Source organism: Apis laboriosa, unplaced genomic scaffold (genome assembly GCF_014066325.1).
Source record: "Apis laboriosa isolate Shangri-la unplaced genomic scaffold, ASM1406632v1 scaffold204_cov149, whole genome shotgun sequence".
Taxonomy (NCBI): domain Eukaryota; kingdom Metazoa; phylum Arthropoda; class Insecta; order Hymenoptera; family Apidae; genus Apis; species Apis laboriosa.
Window position 1 is genome coordinate 1684884 of NW_025222299.1, and position 17674 is coordinate 1702557.

The 17674-nt window shown below is 27.7% G+C and overlaps 4 protein-coding genes across 8 annotated transcripts in view; all 4 read right to left on the bottom strand.

Moving 5' to 3' along the window:
• Positions 1 to 2072, bottom strand: part of LOC122712691 (serine/threonine-protein kinase NLK2) — a 197352-nt gene extending 195280 nt beyond the window's left edge. Inside the window, 1 exon segment of the mRNA XM_043932498.1 lies at positions 398 to 2072. Within this exon segment, the coding sequence (XP_043788433.1) occupies positions 398 to 657 (260 nt within the window). The 5' untranslated portion in view covers positions 658 to 2072.
• A 1045-nt stretch (positions 2073 to 3117) lies between these two features.
• Positions 3118 to 9718, bottom strand: LOC122712724 (ubiquitin-protein ligase E3B). 4 transcript variants are annotated; one of them, XM_043932554.1, is made up of 16 exons: positions 9137 to 9718; positions 8712 to 8861; positions 8291 to 8618; positions 8008 to 8196; positions 7742 to 7933; positions 7465 to 7654; positions 7134 to 7373; positions 6899 to 7070; positions 6685 to 6803; positions 6448 to 6563; positions 6149 to 6351; positions 5723 to 6023; positions 5258 to 5650; positions 5022 to 5186; positions 4832 to 4943; positions 3118 to 4761 (listed from the first exon to the last, which is right to left on the bottom strand). In XM_043932554.1, the coding sequence occupies exons 1-16, from the start codon at positions 9283 to 9285 to the stop codon at positions 4589 to 4591; spliced, it is 3192 nt and encodes a 1063-aa protein (XP_043788489.1). In that variant the 5' UTR covers positions 9286 to 9718; the 3' UTR covers positions 3118 to 4588. The 4 variants fall into 4 exon arrangements, with proteins under 4 accessions (XP_043788489.1, XP_043788487.1, XP_043788488.1 ...); XM_043932552.1 differs by having other exon boundaries at positions 6448 to 6578; XM_043932553.1 differs by having other exon boundaries at positions 6448 to 6572; positions 9137 to 9717.
• Positions 9719 to 10378: 660 nt separating this feature from the next.
• Positions 10379 to 12899, bottom strand: LOC122712650 (pre-mRNA-processing factor 19). Its single transcript, XM_043932456.1, has 8 exons — positions 12763 to 12899; positions 12404 to 12553; positions 12022 to 12299; positions 11760 to 11954; positions 11519 to 11674; positions 11222 to 11452; positions 10784 to 11124; positions 10379 to 10703 (listed from the first exon to the last, which is right to left on the bottom strand). The coding sequence occupies exons 1-8, from the start codon at positions 12779 to 12781 to the stop codon at positions 10559 to 10561; spliced, it is 1515 nt and encodes a 504-aa protein (XP_043788391.1). The 5' UTR covers positions 12782 to 12899; the 3' UTR covers positions 10379 to 10558.
• Positions 12900 to 15440: 2541 nt separating this feature from the next.
• On the bottom strand, positions 15441 to 17513 carry LOC122712722 (E3 ubiquitin-protein ligase RNF185-like). 2 transcript variants are annotated; one of them, XM_043932551.1, is made up of 5 exons: positions 17226 to 17344; positions 16562 to 16721; positions 16337 to 16468; positions 16071 to 16240; positions 15441 to 15993 (listed from the first exon to the last, which is right to left on the bottom strand). In XM_043932551.1, the coding sequence occupies exons 2-5, from the start codon at positions 16708 to 16710 to the stop codon at positions 15896 to 15898; spliced, it is 549 nt and encodes a 182-aa protein (XP_043788486.1). In that variant the 5' UTR covers positions 16711 to 16721; positions 17226 to 17344; the 3' UTR covers positions 15441 to 15895. The 2 variants fall into 2 exon arrangements, with proteins under 2 accessions (XP_043788486.1, XP_043788485.1); XM_043932550.1 differs by lacking the exon at positions 17226 to 17344 and adding an exon at positions 17371 to 17513 and having other exon boundaries at positions 15442 to 15993.
• Positions 17514 to 17674: the final 161 nt, after the last annotated feature.

The window sequence follows — 17674 nt, forward strand, 5'->3', positions numbered from 1 at the left end:
CATAAAGGCGTACCCAAATGCTCATTCCAAACTTTAAGTTTAATTACATATTGCTCCAACATGGTGTGCACGAATTGGTATACGGTAAAATTCGCAGACAAATTTTCAACTTGAATTAATTCTTTTTTAATATTAAGTATGTGGACGTGGAAAATAAAATTGAATACGAAATTCATATTTCGGTTGTTCAAATATTCCGTTATATATAAATAATTAATTTTGTATTTGAAATAAAAATTTGAAAAGATATGGTAACAAGATTACCATGTATATAATACGTTAAATGGTATGGTTTTTTTTGGGGTAACAATTTCTTACGATTTGCCCGGACGCAAAAAATGTTAGAGATAAATAAAGGAAGCATAACATTAAAAAAAAAGTTGTATAATTAACTCACCAGACGACGCCGAAGGCACCATATCCGATGGGTCTGTCGGGCTGAACGAGATCCTGGGCTGGCGGCGGTGGCGGGGGCGCAGGAGCGGTAGGGTGGTAGTAGGTGGGGGGTGCCTGGGCCGCCGCCGCGAGGACCGCTTGTCCCGGGTGGGCCCCCGTTGTCCCGCCACCGCCTGTCGCCCCCGCCCCACCCCCCTGCATTAGCGACATAGACACGCTCATGGACACTCGCGAGTGTCGGCTGGGCCCAACTACTGCCATCAAAACTCTCCTCTCTCCCTACGGGCCACCCTCCTCAACCCTTTCCCGATTCACCGCCACCGCCACCGCCAAGGCCCCTGCTGCTTCAGGGAACCAGGGACACGCCTCTGTTCGTCGATCCTTTCGCCCGTTTCTATTTTTCCCGCTCACTCTTTCACCTTTCTAAAGAAACACTTCTTTTTCTAAATCTCGTTATTGTCTTGGCAAGACACACACGTGACACTGACACAACTCGTCGAAGTTGTTTTTCCTCTTTTTCTCGTTTCACTACGATATCGATGAGAGCATTCGTTTGAATTGAAATGACGTTTTTGTCGGATTAAATCGGATTAAATCTTTGCAAAATCACTGTTATTGGAACGATTGGTTGACAAATGGATACACTATCAAAAGAAAGCTTGTCGTTTTCTTAGAAGTCAATAAATTTTGATATTGCTCTCAATTCCATCGCGCAATTTTTGTTGTCACGATCAAGTTAAACGTTGATCACGATAGAAAAATCAACGACTCGTGGAAAAAAACGATCAGTTGCGTTCTCCTTTAAATGGCGTACTTTAGTTTCGAACGTCGCGCGCTCTTGAAGAACGACAGGAAGGGCTCAAGCTTGCCGGACACGAGGGGTAAAGGGGAACTCGTGACACCACGCAGCGGCTGGTCGCGTCCTTTTATCGCGACTACAGCAAAAACGATAACATGCGATGAGTAACCTTCAGAAAAGGAGCAGAATCGATATCTTCGTGTATGTTTCTTTAGCAAAGTTGGTGGTAAACAGGGCGTTACGTGTCGGCCGTTTCTATTCTGAAGAATGCAAATACTTTCGAGATTCCCTCGAATTCTTTAATACTGAATATGATTTCTAGACGAGAAGAACACTCGAATGCGTGAATGTCACAAATGCAGGAGTGTTGAAATTAAATGTACCACGTTTTTTCGGTTTACTCTTACTACATCACGGTACAATGTTAGGTTATGTTTGACACACGCACGCAAGCCGTTCTCCCTCTTCTCCGTCAGTTACGCTCAGCTGGCCTCATAACGTTACGATCAGAGGGACGGAGGTGGAAAGGGGGCGGTGCTTGTCCGTAAGAAACACAGTAGCGCGAAACAGAGAAAGAAATGAGAGAACACTGAAAGATTCAGTCAAGTTCTCGATGACCACAGCGAATCCGGCTATGAAGCCGAATTTATTCGGCAGTTTGCAAATGACGAATGATTCCTCACTGTCCGGGTCCTACGTGCAAGCCAGAAACACTGCCACTTCTCGTACAGATCAAGCACGCACACACAACACGAAACACGCGCGCGCGCACACACAAGCGAGAGAGGGAGAGAAAGAGAAAAAGGAGTCTCTCGCGTAGCCGCGATAAAGAGATCGTCGCGGTACGAACTAAACACACGTCTTCTCGCAGCCAAGGCTTGCTGGCCACTAACCGAAGGGGAGGTAAGCTACACTGTCGACAGCGCCAACTGCTCACAAAGGAGGTCACGTGACTTGCGCATTCACTCAATGCGCAGCTATTTCAGCAATCTTTGCATCCTCTTTGCAAATATAACTGCAAAATGATACAAAAATATGTAATTTTTATTTTATTGTTCATATTATTATCTCTTAATTTAATTAATTTATTCCCTTCGTATTCATTTATTTTATTATATTAATACACGATAATAGTAAAAACGTTTATTATGTGAAGTACTTAATGATTTTAAATTATCCCCCAAATATAGTAATAAATATTAACAATTAAAAATAACTAGCTTAATTCCAGATTTTTTTTAAATTGTAATGAAGTTTTTTTTTTAAATTTAATTTTATATCACCATTTGTTAAGATATTAAATAAGGTATTAAAATTAAAAAACATCGTATAATTCAGTATATATATTTACATGATTTTTGTCAATCATTATCGAATGTATTAAATTAACAAATCCATCGTTTTTCTTTCAAGTGCATTGCAACATGTACACACTTTTATAAAAAATGTTACAGAAGTATACGAGTATCTAACTTAAACAAGCCATGTACAAAGCGCACTTTCTGTTATTGATACGATTGTAAGAAAAATTCGATTACATTATGTTTTATATTATTTTTTATATTATTTCTTTTTGAGTTTCTTTTAAAATAGAAAAGTGATCTATTATTATGAACAGGTACTGAAAAACAAATTATCGCTCTCATCCTACAATCGTAACAATTTTATTTGACATTATATCCATATTTGTATAAATATTCACATTTATCATATATATGTATGGTTTCAATGATAAATATACTTATAAAGGAGAGCATTATCTGTTACTTCGTTCAATTGTACATGTGTTTGCACAAGGCATGTATTCACAATTAATATTTTAAAAAAGTGGGAAACTGGTTATTGATCCTAATAAAAAATAACAAAGGCCAAAGTTATTGTATATTATATCTTTCTATACTATTCTAATCAAAATAATTTTTTTACTACAATTCATATTGTGCACTTTAATAAATTAATTGATACAGTTATTCATAAATTATTCATAAACATTTGTTATTGTTCTATCTTTCTAAAAAAATGTCCATTAATTCTTTATTTCTTTACATTTAGTGAATACAGGCCTGATAAACTTACATACGATCATATAGGAAAATATGAAAAGATTATATCTCAAATTATTTTTTTCATATTAAATAGGCTTCTATCTTTGGTCTGATCGAATTTTTATCGATAATATTACGAGTCATTTGTTATTTGAAATTACGCATAAATCACGAGAAAAATAAATTTCGCTGTAATATCATATTACTCCTCGCTATATTGCAAATAACTAGTGCTCCCTTTTTTTTTTTTTAATTTGTTTGGTTTTATCAAAGACTGATGAATTGCAATTGTAGTTACAAATTTAATTCGAAACGTTCAAATAGAAGAACAAACATCATAAGTTCATTCAATTTGAACAAACCGATCTTAAACTCTTAAACAACTATGGATTTTTAACCCATAAGCGCCCGTGGATATAATATATACATATATATATTTCCAAACAGATATGAATCCCTTTATATATCATGTCAAAAATTTGTACAAAATCTTGAGAAAATAGCTCTCCACAAAATAGAGCTTTAACTTTCAAATAATTTGAAAATTTTAGAAATTTACGGATCCTTTTTTCTTCTTTTTTATCTCTTTTTTCTTCTCTTTTTCTTTTTTTTTCCTTTTTATTTTATTTTATTTTTTTTTTTATTATTATTCACCGGGCACCAATGGGCTCGGATTTACTATTCGCTTCATGTATTTTATTGATTTAATAGACAGTAATTCATATTTCTATAAACTAACAAGCGCACAATATTAGCAATATTAAGCTCATGAGGTACAGTGTGTTTACACCATAATAATCTACTATTTGGCGAGAAATCTTTCAAAATGAATTTAGAAGACTTATATAAATGCTATAAAAAACAAAGTGAATCCAACATAAAAAATTATTGTATTATAAATAAGACAAATATAATACATAATATAATTTATACATCCATATAAGATTAATCTCATAAAAACTTTAGGAAATACAAAAAAATAGTTCATTCATTATAATTACAGATTAATTCTGCGTCAGCCCCTTGATTGATAAGGAGAAATATCAAGAAATATTAATATAAAAATAGAATAACAAAATGATAACGAAAATGTATTTTATCATTTTATATATATTATGAAATTATACGAATTGTCAATTTAATTTCAACAATTTTTTTTTAAATATTTTTTATAGATAATAGACATGTGAATTGTGGTTTTATCCAATTTAAAATTTATAATATAATTAAAAATATCTCGCCAGACAATTTGGATCGTAATAGTCAGGCACCACTCAATCACTTTGTATAAATTTTCGTTAGCTATTTTGAGCAATATACATCGAAATTACCTTAAATCAGTTGTAAATTACGAAAGTTCAAAACCCGTATTACTAGTAACAGCATAACGTAGCTTCTCTCGTAAGGTACTTTTCTTTTGATAATTTGGTAATTTAAGGAGATTAAAACATGTAGACGACGTAGGTAAACGATTCTGCGGATCTTTCTTACGAATCGTAAAAAATCCTCTTATTACGCTACCTGATTTATAAAGAATTAATACAATAAATAAAAAGTATACAAAATACATATGGTATCTATAGTTTCATACCAATTGTATCACCCGTATCCTCGTCGTCACCAACTTCAACACAACGAATTGAAAATGGTGGTTCTAAGTGTGCAAATCCCAATAATGGTGATTTCGAGCAGCTTGTTACGAACTGTAACGCGAAAAAAAATATAGAAACAGAGAACAAACATTATTATATTATTCACAATTTTCATATTAAATGATGTACCTTTAAGAATAAGCCTCTTTCTTCTTCAGAAAAATCTTTCTCTAGAATATCCCACAACCAACACACTACACGATGACTATCGTGGAAACCACCATAATATTGCGTATGTCTTCTTAAATCTCGTAAATCTAATGGAACATTGTCACCCGAAATTAATCTCTGTAACTAAAAATAAAGATGCTTTATAGAATATTCGCCTAAGAAATGTTAAATTCTTTAAAAATTATTCATCTTACTTCAGGAGTAGAAAACAACGCCAACCATTCTGGATTGATTATAGAACGGAATCCTTTAATAAAAGCTGCTGTTTGATCTTTAATTTGCATATGCATTCTGAAATGGGCCATTAAATGTATATAATTGATTTTATTTTCGTTAGTAACCGGCACCGCTCGTCCTCCAGGAATCAATTCATGCGTAACCAATTTACCTAAAACGTCTTCATCAAGAGAAAACGTTAATTCTAATTGTCTAACATCACCTTTATAATGCTTCACAAGAGTAAGACTTCGATATAAATCTCGATCTAATGAAGCCAATTCGTCTAACCAACTGTATAATGCACCTCCAGTTTGCCCAGAAAATTGGGAAACAAAAAAAGATGCGAAAGGTACGTCTACAACAATGCCCTACAAATTATAATGTTTATAGAATATAAAACTTTTACATTAGTTTCGTAGTTATATATTTTATATACTTACTTCATATACTGCTTTACCCAGCATACGGCCAACAAATTCAAAAAGTTGCAAATGATTATCTTGCATAGAAGATGTTGGAGATGGATAAAGTCGATTTTCACTAGTGACTTTAAATAAATTCAAAGATGGATCGAAAACTTTCTTTATTGTCTCCTCTAAAAATTCTTTAAAGACTCCATCTTGATCAATGCCTGCTTCAGCTAGACCTTGCTCGTTTACAAAACGAACTCTAATGACACCTTTAAGTGCCTGAGAGGGTAACATCGCTAATTGGCGATAACCGTCTTCCACTATACGAGTTCTATAAAATATTTATATTATTTCTATATAGGATTTTTAATACAAAATTTTTCATATAAAAGTTTTAATATAGAACTTCTTATATAACAATTTTTAATACCAAAAAATAAAAATATATCTGATTACCTGTGAACAACAATAAGAGTTGTTGGCGTACTATTGCAAGCACTTTCAGTTAAACCCAAAACTGCTTTTTCGTTAGCAACATGCTTACGAAATAGTACAACGCGTTCCGAATGAGGAATAACATGAGGCATTTTAGAAAGGAGAAGAGCTGCACCTCGCCTGCCTTTCTCCAAATCTGCCAAAAAACCAGATACTCGAACTTCCTGTTTTAAAATATTCATAATTTAAAATATTCATTTTTTTTTTTTTTTTTTAATATGATATTAAAATGTGAAAAAGATTTAGTTTAAAATACTTAACTTTGCCAACCAGTGCCCTTCTGGACAAAAAGTTCGTCTACAATCTCGTCGGTAGATTGCCATTAAAAGGGTATGAAGAGAAGTAAACAGGGGATTATTAGGAACCGATTTCACGTCTGGAACATCTAAAACTTCAGTACATAACTAAACCACTTAATTCTTACGCTTATATATTGAAAAAAAGAATAATATCAATTATGTTATAAAAAAATATAATGCAAAGATTATAATACCCACCAAACAAATTATTGAGCACTGCTTTATATAAAAACTGGTTTAAAAAGTACGATATCGTTACAAAATCACTAAGTTTGAACGGATCTTGTTGTTCATACATTTCCATATCATCTAAAATTCTGAATAAAAATATGTCATTAATACACACATATGTCATTAATATCATTAATATATTTTTTATAAAATATTATTATCACAAAATATATATACTTACGTAACATAATGTGTCATACAGTCAGAAAATAATATCAACATTTGAAATTCAGGTGCTGTACATTTTGTATTAGCAGCTAAATGATCCAAAAATGCTTTTAAACCACAATGAGGACCCAATGTTCCCAAAAATAGATACATATGGTATAAAATTTTATCTTGATAACATAGACCTATTGCATGATGAACATAATATGATAAATATATAATATATATATGTATTTATCAATACTTACCAGTTAATATTTCCATTTTCATTTGTGTAAGTGTATGTAAAGCAATTTGATAAAGGGAACAAATTAAAGCTATTCTAGTAGTCTCTGCACTTCCCAATTTTCTATAATTTTTAGTATTATTATTTCTATTTGTACGTGCTTCCAAAAACGCCCTTCTAAAAATATTAGTACCAACAGATGTACTCTGTTGCTCTATTGATGGAGGTATCTCTTTTTCAATAAGTTCAGTTAAAGGTTGACCTAAAAAATTTGTATTATAAAATTTGTTATTTACATTATTATTTTTAATAAAAACTTATGTATCTATAGAAATATAAATCTATATAATTACCAATTAATTGTGTAACTATTCTTCCTGTCCACAAACAGGCTAATTGTGATTTCACATATGGGATAGGTTCTTGTAAAGATGTATCAACCTTTTGTGCAAGCCAACCAAGAATAGGATGCCAATGTGTTAAATTACTTTGTTTTGCAACTACATATTGCTGACATGCCTCCAACATTTTTGTTACAACAAACTATAATATTTAAAAAAAAATGAAGTTTATTTTTTATGATTAAATATTAATATTACATATAATTATATATTATATAATAATCTATACCGTAAAAGATGGAAAGTATAATTCCTTTAACACTTCATCTCTTTCAATATTAGCTAATTGTATTAAATTAGCTAATAAACACAGTGCATAACTACCTTCCAAAGCATTAAAAACTATTCTTAAATTTTGCTCTGAGTTTAACAATTCCAAACTTCTGGCAAATAAATTGTTTGTAATAAATGATGAAATACACTAAAAATATATAAAAAAGAAAATATTATATGCTGTAAACTAATATTTAATATTATATATTATTGATTACATACTACTGATGATATATTATTTAAATGATAGATCAATGCAGGTACACTAAAAATATTTATCAAAAATAATGAAACCAATTTATCTGACATCTGAGAAGAGATTAATGGTCTTAATGTCAATGTAACTGCTGCTGAAAGTGCAATTGGTTTTAAAGCAATCTCGACTCTACCCAATCCTTTTACTAAAAATGCCTAAAATAAAATTAAATATAATGAGAAAATTAACTACTCCAAATACATAAATATACTAAATAACAAAATAAACTACTATTAATAAGATAATCACTTGCATAATGGGATAAAACCCATTGTTGACTAGGTGGCCCATTATGTTAGCACAAAGCTGATTCATACCAGCTTTAAGTTTTTCCATTCCTTCTACTTTTTGAATTGCCCATGTTCCTGGTGATGTAAAACTAACTAATGTATGTAATCTTAAATGGATGGATTTATGGTCAGATACTCTTTCTGGTTTAAGATTATCTAAACCAGTCAGACAATAAAGTAATATTGTTTTCATTTGTGATATCCATGATATGTAGCGATCTTTGTTCAATACAAGTCCTACATAAGAAATTTCTGGTGATTCTGAATCTAGGGTCAATACTAAATATCTGAAATATTTATTTTTATCAATTTTTTAATAATTACTTATAATTTCTTATTTTTTTTCCTCTTTTATATAAATATTTTTTATATATACATACCTACATAGCTTTTCTATTCTTTCTTGAACATAATCTTTTTTATATATATACAAAAATTTAAAAACGATTTTATACACATCTAAAGCAGGTTTTAACTTTATATTTGTTTCTGTATTACCATCATTGAGAAAATTTGTATCAAATTCTTCTCTGAAAAATCATATTCTTTGATCTATTATTATATTGAAAAATTAATATATAAAAATTAATATAAATTTTTTATATTATGTAGATTTATAATATATACCCGATAGATGAGCGGCCAATGGAAGATTATCAATGAATAAATAAACATTGATAAGTGATTAAAAAATTATAATTATTTTATTTACTATATTTAAAAAAGTTATTTAAAAAATCGTACAACTATCGCAAGCAAACACAATATTTAAAAATTGCAGCAAAAACAATATTTAAAAACTTACAAAATTCTTTTACGCGTCAACCATCCCCTAATATAAGCCTGAATTAAGATGACAGCAGCTTCTCTGTCTTTTTCATGAGCTCTTTCTTCTCTGGCAGCCTTCATTTGCTGAAGGAAGCTGTCTTTGGACGGCTCTTCAGCTTTAAACATCCTTGATTTACCGCGAACGCCCGCTAAGCACTAAATTATGCTAATGACAAAACATTGTCAGCTGGTCATCCGCGGTCACTCTAGTTGACATAACGATTCAACCACCCACTAGAAAATCATCCTTTCCAGTAGTACACGTCACGTTGATTTCATTCGTTCTATAATCACTGTGACCGATCGGCAGCAATTGCCACTCGCCACAGGTTTCTCACCATCACATAATCTGGATATATCTCCGTATGACAGCCAACTACGACGGCCATTGTTATTAATTTGATTCGAGGATGAATATTGAGGACAAAGGATATTAGGTTAGGTTAAAAAGCACGTGACTAGTGGCGCCAAAAAATTATCAAAGTAAATTATCAAATTATATACTTGCCGATTATTAGTTTATGATTTGCTATAATATAATTTTATTGCAAACATATTTTACTCATTTTTTTTTTTAAATATATTAAGTATACAAAAATTGCAAATTATGAGACATTTTGTTTTATATATTCGAATAAATTGTATTTCATTATTTTAAATGATATCCTGAATAATAGTTAACATGTCAGACGAAAAAGTTTTACATTTTCTCTACAAAAATAATGTTAATTTTATAATACTATATACTATTTAATATTTTGTACTTTGTTTAAATGAACATTGAAAAGAAATTCATCAACAATTCATAATATACATATAATCAAATTTAAATTGTATATTTAATGTAATTTAATATTTATTTACTCATTTTTGATAAATTAATAATCTATAATCAAAATTTAAAGAATTATATAAAATATTATTATTATTATTATTATTATTATTATTATTATATTATTAGTGTAAAGAAATTAATTTTAAAATCCACATCATTAACTTGAAATCAAATATAAATATAAAATTTAATTTGTAAATATCTTTCAATTAAAACTTTTGTTTTCAAAATTAAGTGAATAGATGTATAAAAATTTGAATAATTAATTTGAATCACATTGATATCATTAAACTTTTCAATCAAAATAGTTAACACAAGAAAAATATCAATTACGAGTGCATTATCTATAACAATTTTAAAAAAATATTTATACAATAACTGCACTCAAATTTATTGTTATGAAGTGTCTTATATTTAAAATTCTTTTAAAGAATTCATAGTAATTCTTAAATATAAATCAAATGATCTTTCTTAAAACCATTTGTCATTACTTTCATAATAAACTTATACTACAAATTCTAATTTAATTTGTTCTTAAATTAATATATTTTTATTACTAATTATTTAAGGTAATCCATAAAGTTTTAAAGTTCTATCCATACTAGTCGATGCTATATATTGTGCATGTTTTCCGAAACGAACACCAGTTGCGGCTGCTGTATGATCATTAAGCACTTTCAGTTCTTGCCACTGCTTACACAAATACACTCTAAAAATAAAAATATCAACAGATAAAGAATTAATTCTAATATAATTGAACTTAACTATTTCATATGATATAGTTCTTACCTTACATCTGTTCCAGCTACTGCCAGATATGTTCCACTTTGATCAAAGCAAATATCTTTAACTTCATATGATTCCTCTAATTGAAGAGTTTTGAAATTTTTCAATTTACGCAAATCCCAAAGTTTCACACAAAAATCTTCTGCAGCAGTAGCTAAATAATAACCATTTTCAGAAAAACTAATTGCTGTGATAGGACCTGAATGACCTGGGAAATTAGCTACATTTGATTGTTCCTTTAAGTCCCAAATCTTCACTTGAGAGTCTTGAGTACCAGTGCCAAAGATCAATCCATCAGGATGAAATTGCGCTGTGGTTAAAGGTTGACTGACTTGTCCAGCAACCTAATAACATATTAAAATAACAAACGTATATAATATGTTGAACTTTAAAATTATAAAATTTTATTTCTGAAAATTATTATTTTTTTTATAAATATACCTTAGTTAATAATCTACCAGTACGTATATCTGAAAATGCCCAATGTTGATCTAAAGATGAACTTAATAAATAATCCCCTGTTGGATGTAAAGATAGTCCAGTCACAGGAGCATCATGAGCTTTCAATAGCAATGTTGTTTGACTAGTTCCTACATTCCATATACGTATTGTAGTATCAGGTGATGCAGTCATTACTATATCTTCTTCTGGATGATAAATTACTCTAGTAACCTTGGAAATATTATAACAATATTAAACATCAAAAAATATTCAGAATTAAAAATAAATAATTTATACCTTTTTAGTATGTCCTTTTAATATTGCAACAACTTGTTCTGTATCTTTATTAAATACTGTGGCATTTTTATCTGCACCACCTGTTAAAATTTTACTAGTATCTGCACTGTGGATATCAAGTGCAAGTATACCAGGAACACTAGCTGAATGGAGACCCTTAAAAATATAAATAAATAAAATTAATAATAATACATGGAAATAAACAAATATTTATTATATAAATACAAAAAAAAAATGTTACAGGATGTGATGCAAGTGTTTGAAATGCACGAATACTATCTTGTGGAAGTAAATCTTCAGGAACTGAACGTCCACGACGTTTTCTTTCCTGTGTGAGTACTGTGGCTCTTTCCTGAAGTTTTTGTATTACATCCTCAGTAATTCCAGCTTGCTCCATAGGCTGAGCAGCTGTACCACCAGCTTCCACTGCAAGTGCCTATAACATATAGTTTATAAGCATATATTACAATATATAAATAAAATTAATAGAATTTTATTCTTACAGGTTGTGGAATGGTAGTAGCCTGAACAATTCCTGCTTGAGGTTTTAAAGTAGCTAAAGCTTCTCTAGCAGCAGTTACTTCTTTTGTTAATCTAGCAATTACACGACATGCTGCATCATGTTGATATAATGCATGAGATAATTCCTGTCTAGCTGTTTGAAGTTGTTGTCTAAGTGTAAATGAATGTAACATAACAGCATCCCATTCATCTTGTAAAATTTTTAATATAGCTGGAATTGAAGTAGCACTTGGTGGTTTAGGTTTGACTATTGCAGTGGCTATAAAATAATAATATTATTGATAATTTAACATTCAATAGTGAAATTTAATAGATATATTTTATAATATAAATAAATTTTTTAAAGAAATAAAAATAATATACTTTTAATATCAATAAGTTGGTCTGCAGTTAATTCCTTTCCAGTTATAGGATCTACTCCATTTTCGGCTAAATATTTTTCAATTAATCTCTTTTCAAATATAGAACCAGATACTGGAGATACAACCGGATGCTCCGGGACTTCATTAGAAACTGAAAATAAATATTTTTCTCAGAGAATTATATGAAATATAATGCAGAGATTCTAGGTTATGTTCAATTCTTGCCGGTATGCATCAAATTTTATTACAAAAAAAACTAATTCATTTCTATTATTATAATATGGTATCATCAATAAAAACTTAATATAAATTTTTATATTTTTAAATAAAAAATAATTAAATGAAAAAGAAAAAACTTACTTGCACAAGAAAGCGCCATTTTCACACACACAGGACGTGTTTACTACGCATGACATTTAAGTTGAAAAACTTATTAGTTTTTGCTATAAATTTAAATATATGTTATTTATATATATAGAAAACATTTTATGAAATTATAAAAATATATATGAATTACAATTATATTTATATATTACAAAATATTTAAATTATAAAAAAAATTAAATATATGAATAAAATAATTTTAATGAAAAATAAATTTTAATAAACAGAATTTATAATTAAATATAATATTTTCTTATTGAATGAACATTATTTATATAAAGATATAAAGATATTTATTTTAAATTTAAGATATATCAAGAATTTTTTAAGAAAAATTTATTATATTGAATATAGAAAATGTTATATATCAATTTCCGTTTTAATGAAATAAACATGGCTCTTATAGTAACTGTCATTTTCTTTCTTGTAAATAAATAAATCATTTTTACAATTTCTTATGTCAATTCAAGAAACAAATATTACGCATCTGCAAAAATTGAGGTATTAAATATATTTATTTTAACTAACAGAAATATAATTATATTAACATATTATGAGTTTAAATCAAATCAAAATAATTCAAAATATTAAAAACTTCGTTCAGAGCTGTACTGATAGTCGTTTAATCTGGTTCGCAAATATTAAACAATTTATCTTTGAAGATTTATTTACTAATATTCTATTATCCTTAAATAAAAATTATTAATAGCATAATATAAAATATGATAACTGATTAAAGAATCAGTTTTTTCTTTTTAATTATTCGAGAACATTTATTTATAATATTCAAGAATAAACAATTAGTATTAATATTACATGAAGTTTTTGATTATGAAATATTTGATTTGATTAAGCCTTCATTCTTTTATCATATCTAGACTTTTATCTTTTATATTTAATCTTTCATTTTTTTATTATATATAGATCTTTTTATATTGCTTCATTATATATATATACATTTAGTAAAAATATTTTATTTAATTTTCTATTCTAATTTAAGTAATAATTGAAAAAAATACAATGTTTTAAAAGAATAAGAATTATATAAATCCTTATAAATTATTTTAGTAATAATCTTAAATTTAAAGATATTCCAGATGTGTTTCCTGAATTTGTTATCTTTAATAATAAAGCAGAGATACAATATAAGGTAATATATATATAATATAAGATAATTAGTTTTTATTTTTCAGGAAGAATGTAATTTATTAATTTCTAAAGGGTTTATAAAAAAGACAGCAAAAAATGAAACAAAAAAAAAAAACAATACAAATTAAACTTTTCTGTTTGTTTATAAATAGAAATAAGCACTATTCTCTTTAATTAAAAATTGAATGTTCTTTAATAAATATTTTCTATTTACAATTTAATAACTATAATATAAGCCTAAAATATATATAAGATAAAGAAAATATTATACATATATGTGTATATACTTAATTACATAGTTCATAATTCATATCTAATTGAAGCAAAATAGTAATAGAGATCTTTTGATGCATAAACTATTATCTTTCAATACCTCACCTTCTGTTCACATAAATGAGAGAGCATTATATCGCTATTGGAGCTGCAATCTGTGATAAAACTTTTAGATCTATAATATGATAAAATTGATCATTATGAAATGCTTGGACTTTTTTACATAAAAGTTTTAGTTGTGTTAAGTTTAATTATTTTTTAAACTTAATAAAATTAAAAGAAAATTGAAAAGAAAACATTGTATAAATCAATATATATTATAACAATTATATACATTAAATAATTTAAGTAGAATTAAGATATAAATATTATATATTTAATATATAAATATTATATATTTATCAATATAGATAAAATAATTTTATCTTTAACACAACAATATTATTTTATACTTCATTCATATTATTTGTATTACTGAATGAATATACTTGTCTTTAATAAAATCTATAACTACAAAAAAATAAGGAATATTATTAAAAACACATTACTTGTATTTCTTTGCTTCTAATTTATTTTAATATTAATATATTAAATAAGTTTTTTAAACAATTTACAATATTTAACTTTAAACAAATTACAAATTATATTGTAATGAATAATGTCGATAGTATTTTTTTTTTAATACGGAATATGTTTAATTATAAATGTTAATTATAAATATTTCACTTTCAAGTTAATTTTAAATTAATTAACTTTCCAGTATATTATGGAATGTTAATTTCGATTTAATGTAACAATCATTAAATTAGGATATAAAACGAACCTTACTTTTTTTTTAATTATGATCGTCATTTTTCGGATTTGTAATTGCCTTTCTTTTTTTTATTTCCATAACAACCGCAATATAAGTAAAAGCAGAAAAATAAATAAGATAAATCTATTATCTTATATTTTCAATGATGACATTATATATTTATATACAATAAATATATAATATATATATATATATATATATATATATATTCATTTTTATTCCATTTTGTTTGCATTTGTTATCAAACTGTCTTAATAACTAGATTGTTATATACACTGTTTATTTTAATAATTAATAATAATAAAACCATAGGTCCATAATAATATAATAAATCTAATAGATTTATTTTAAACTAATCATATATGCAATGTATAGATATATCTTATGATATATATCTTATAAGTCTAAAAGTAATAATATTTATATTTATATACATAAATATTATAAGAATAAATGGTTTAGTATCTCAAAAATTCTAAAATCAGAAAAGTTTTACCTGCTTGAATATACGTGTTTATATAAAATACAATTAAAAAAAATAACCTATATTATTTTTACATGATTAATAACAATATAAGTGATATTATATTTAGATAATAAATTTATTTCTTTTATTTTAAACTAATCATTTAAACTAATCATTTTATTATAAAAACACAAAAAATTAAAAATAAAGTGTATATACAAGTAAAAATGTTATTACACTTATAACAAAATCCGTTTGTTTATTCAAGCAGATAGAGTTACTGTAGCGAGTAACAACGATTACACAAACGAGGAAAGATCGATGTATTAATAAAAATGTAATGAATCAATTCAGCAAGTGGTGCAGGGTTACAAGATACGGAGCAAATAATATGGTTTAACAAAATGTTACGCCATCAAGAGCCAACAAACAAATATCAAAGCCACCCATAGAAATACTTTTGAAAGGAATTGTTCTTCTTCATATTGTGGTGTTCCTCTAGCAGCTATATAAAAATACATAATTAAATTCAATTTTATTAGATAGCATTATATATAAAATTAATTTATAAAGAAAAAATACCTGCACTTGGTCGTGTTTCTCCAAAATTAAAAGTAGATGTAAAGAATGCAAATGGAAATGTCCCGATACCAAATGACATATAAGAACCATCTCCAAAACCAAAACTAGAAAATCCAATATTATTTTCGGGTTCTGTTCTTTGCCCAGCAGGACGTGGTGGAACATTATTTCTGAATCAATAATAATAATCAATAATCTTTAAAATTTAATTTTTGAAATATTAAATAATTATGCATTTAATTTATAAAAATAAAAATATAATTTACCTTGGATCTTCATGCCTTGTATCTCCACGTCCGTACAATGGAATAACTTTATCTTTGCTAATTGCAGCTTTACAGACAGGACACATTTGCCTTGTTGGACGTGTCTCTAACCATTGGTGCAGACAAGGCCAACTGAATAATATAAAAATGTATGTTTATTATTGAAATATAATACATATATACATTATATATTATTAATAAATACATCATTAATAATAAATTTACCAAAATAAATGACCACACATGCTAATAACTGCATTTTTTGCAGTATCAAGACAAATATTGCATTCAAATGTTCGATTATCCTTTTCTTTCTCTTCTGCAGTAGAATCCCATGGTTTAGATGGTCCAGCTTGTTCCCTTGTAGTACTCATATTAGAGAACTCTTAAAGAAAATGTAATTGATAATAACAAGAACTTAAAAAATATCTGTCATAAAAATTCACAGATTAATTGTTCAAAAATTTAAAAAATTCTTATATAATTTAAGAAATAAAAATAAAACTATTTGATTTAATTTATATTGACGTAAGGCAACGTTCAAAGCTATATTTTTTTATCAGTTAACACTGACGACAGTATTGTAAAGAAAGAAAAACAATTCTAAAAGTCACTGACAATCTTTATAAGCATACTGTAACGACACTAACATCTAATGTAAATATCATATAATAATAAAAATTAAACACGAATATTGTTCATATAAATGTGCAATTTTCATTCACAATCATTAACATCGTATTTTCTGAATCTATTAGCATTTTCTGACGTATTATGTATCCATGAACAAAATCGGAAGTCATATGTCCGCGATAGAACTGTAAAAGTTGATAAAATACAAATAAGATTAATAAATGTTTCTTGCAGAAAACATCAAACTGTCACATACGGAATAATATTTGATGATAATATTAATCGAAAATTACACGATGAACAAAGTTCATTAGGTGTGTTTGGCAAGTAAAGATCGTAGGTCTCGTCAAAATACTAATGGAGTTGCATCTGCCATTGCTGACACAATTCATGTCACTTACTTTAGTCTTTTGACTGCGGAGCCCTCTCAGCAATTATTTATATTCTTCCGCTAACTTAACTCTATTTCCAAAATGATCTGATGTATCACGTATATCGTAGTCACAAATGCGCAAGTGCCATTAAATGATTTTCATGATTTTTTACGAAACGGATGTTCGAAATAACACGTAAGAGATTTGTCGTCAGTGCGTCTGCGCTTATTTACGGTAATGTTATGGCTGACAATTGTTCGCACAAACGATTCGCGTTTTATTTCTTTTCAAACATAATTTTGTTGACTGTTATAATTATTGTGTTATGATT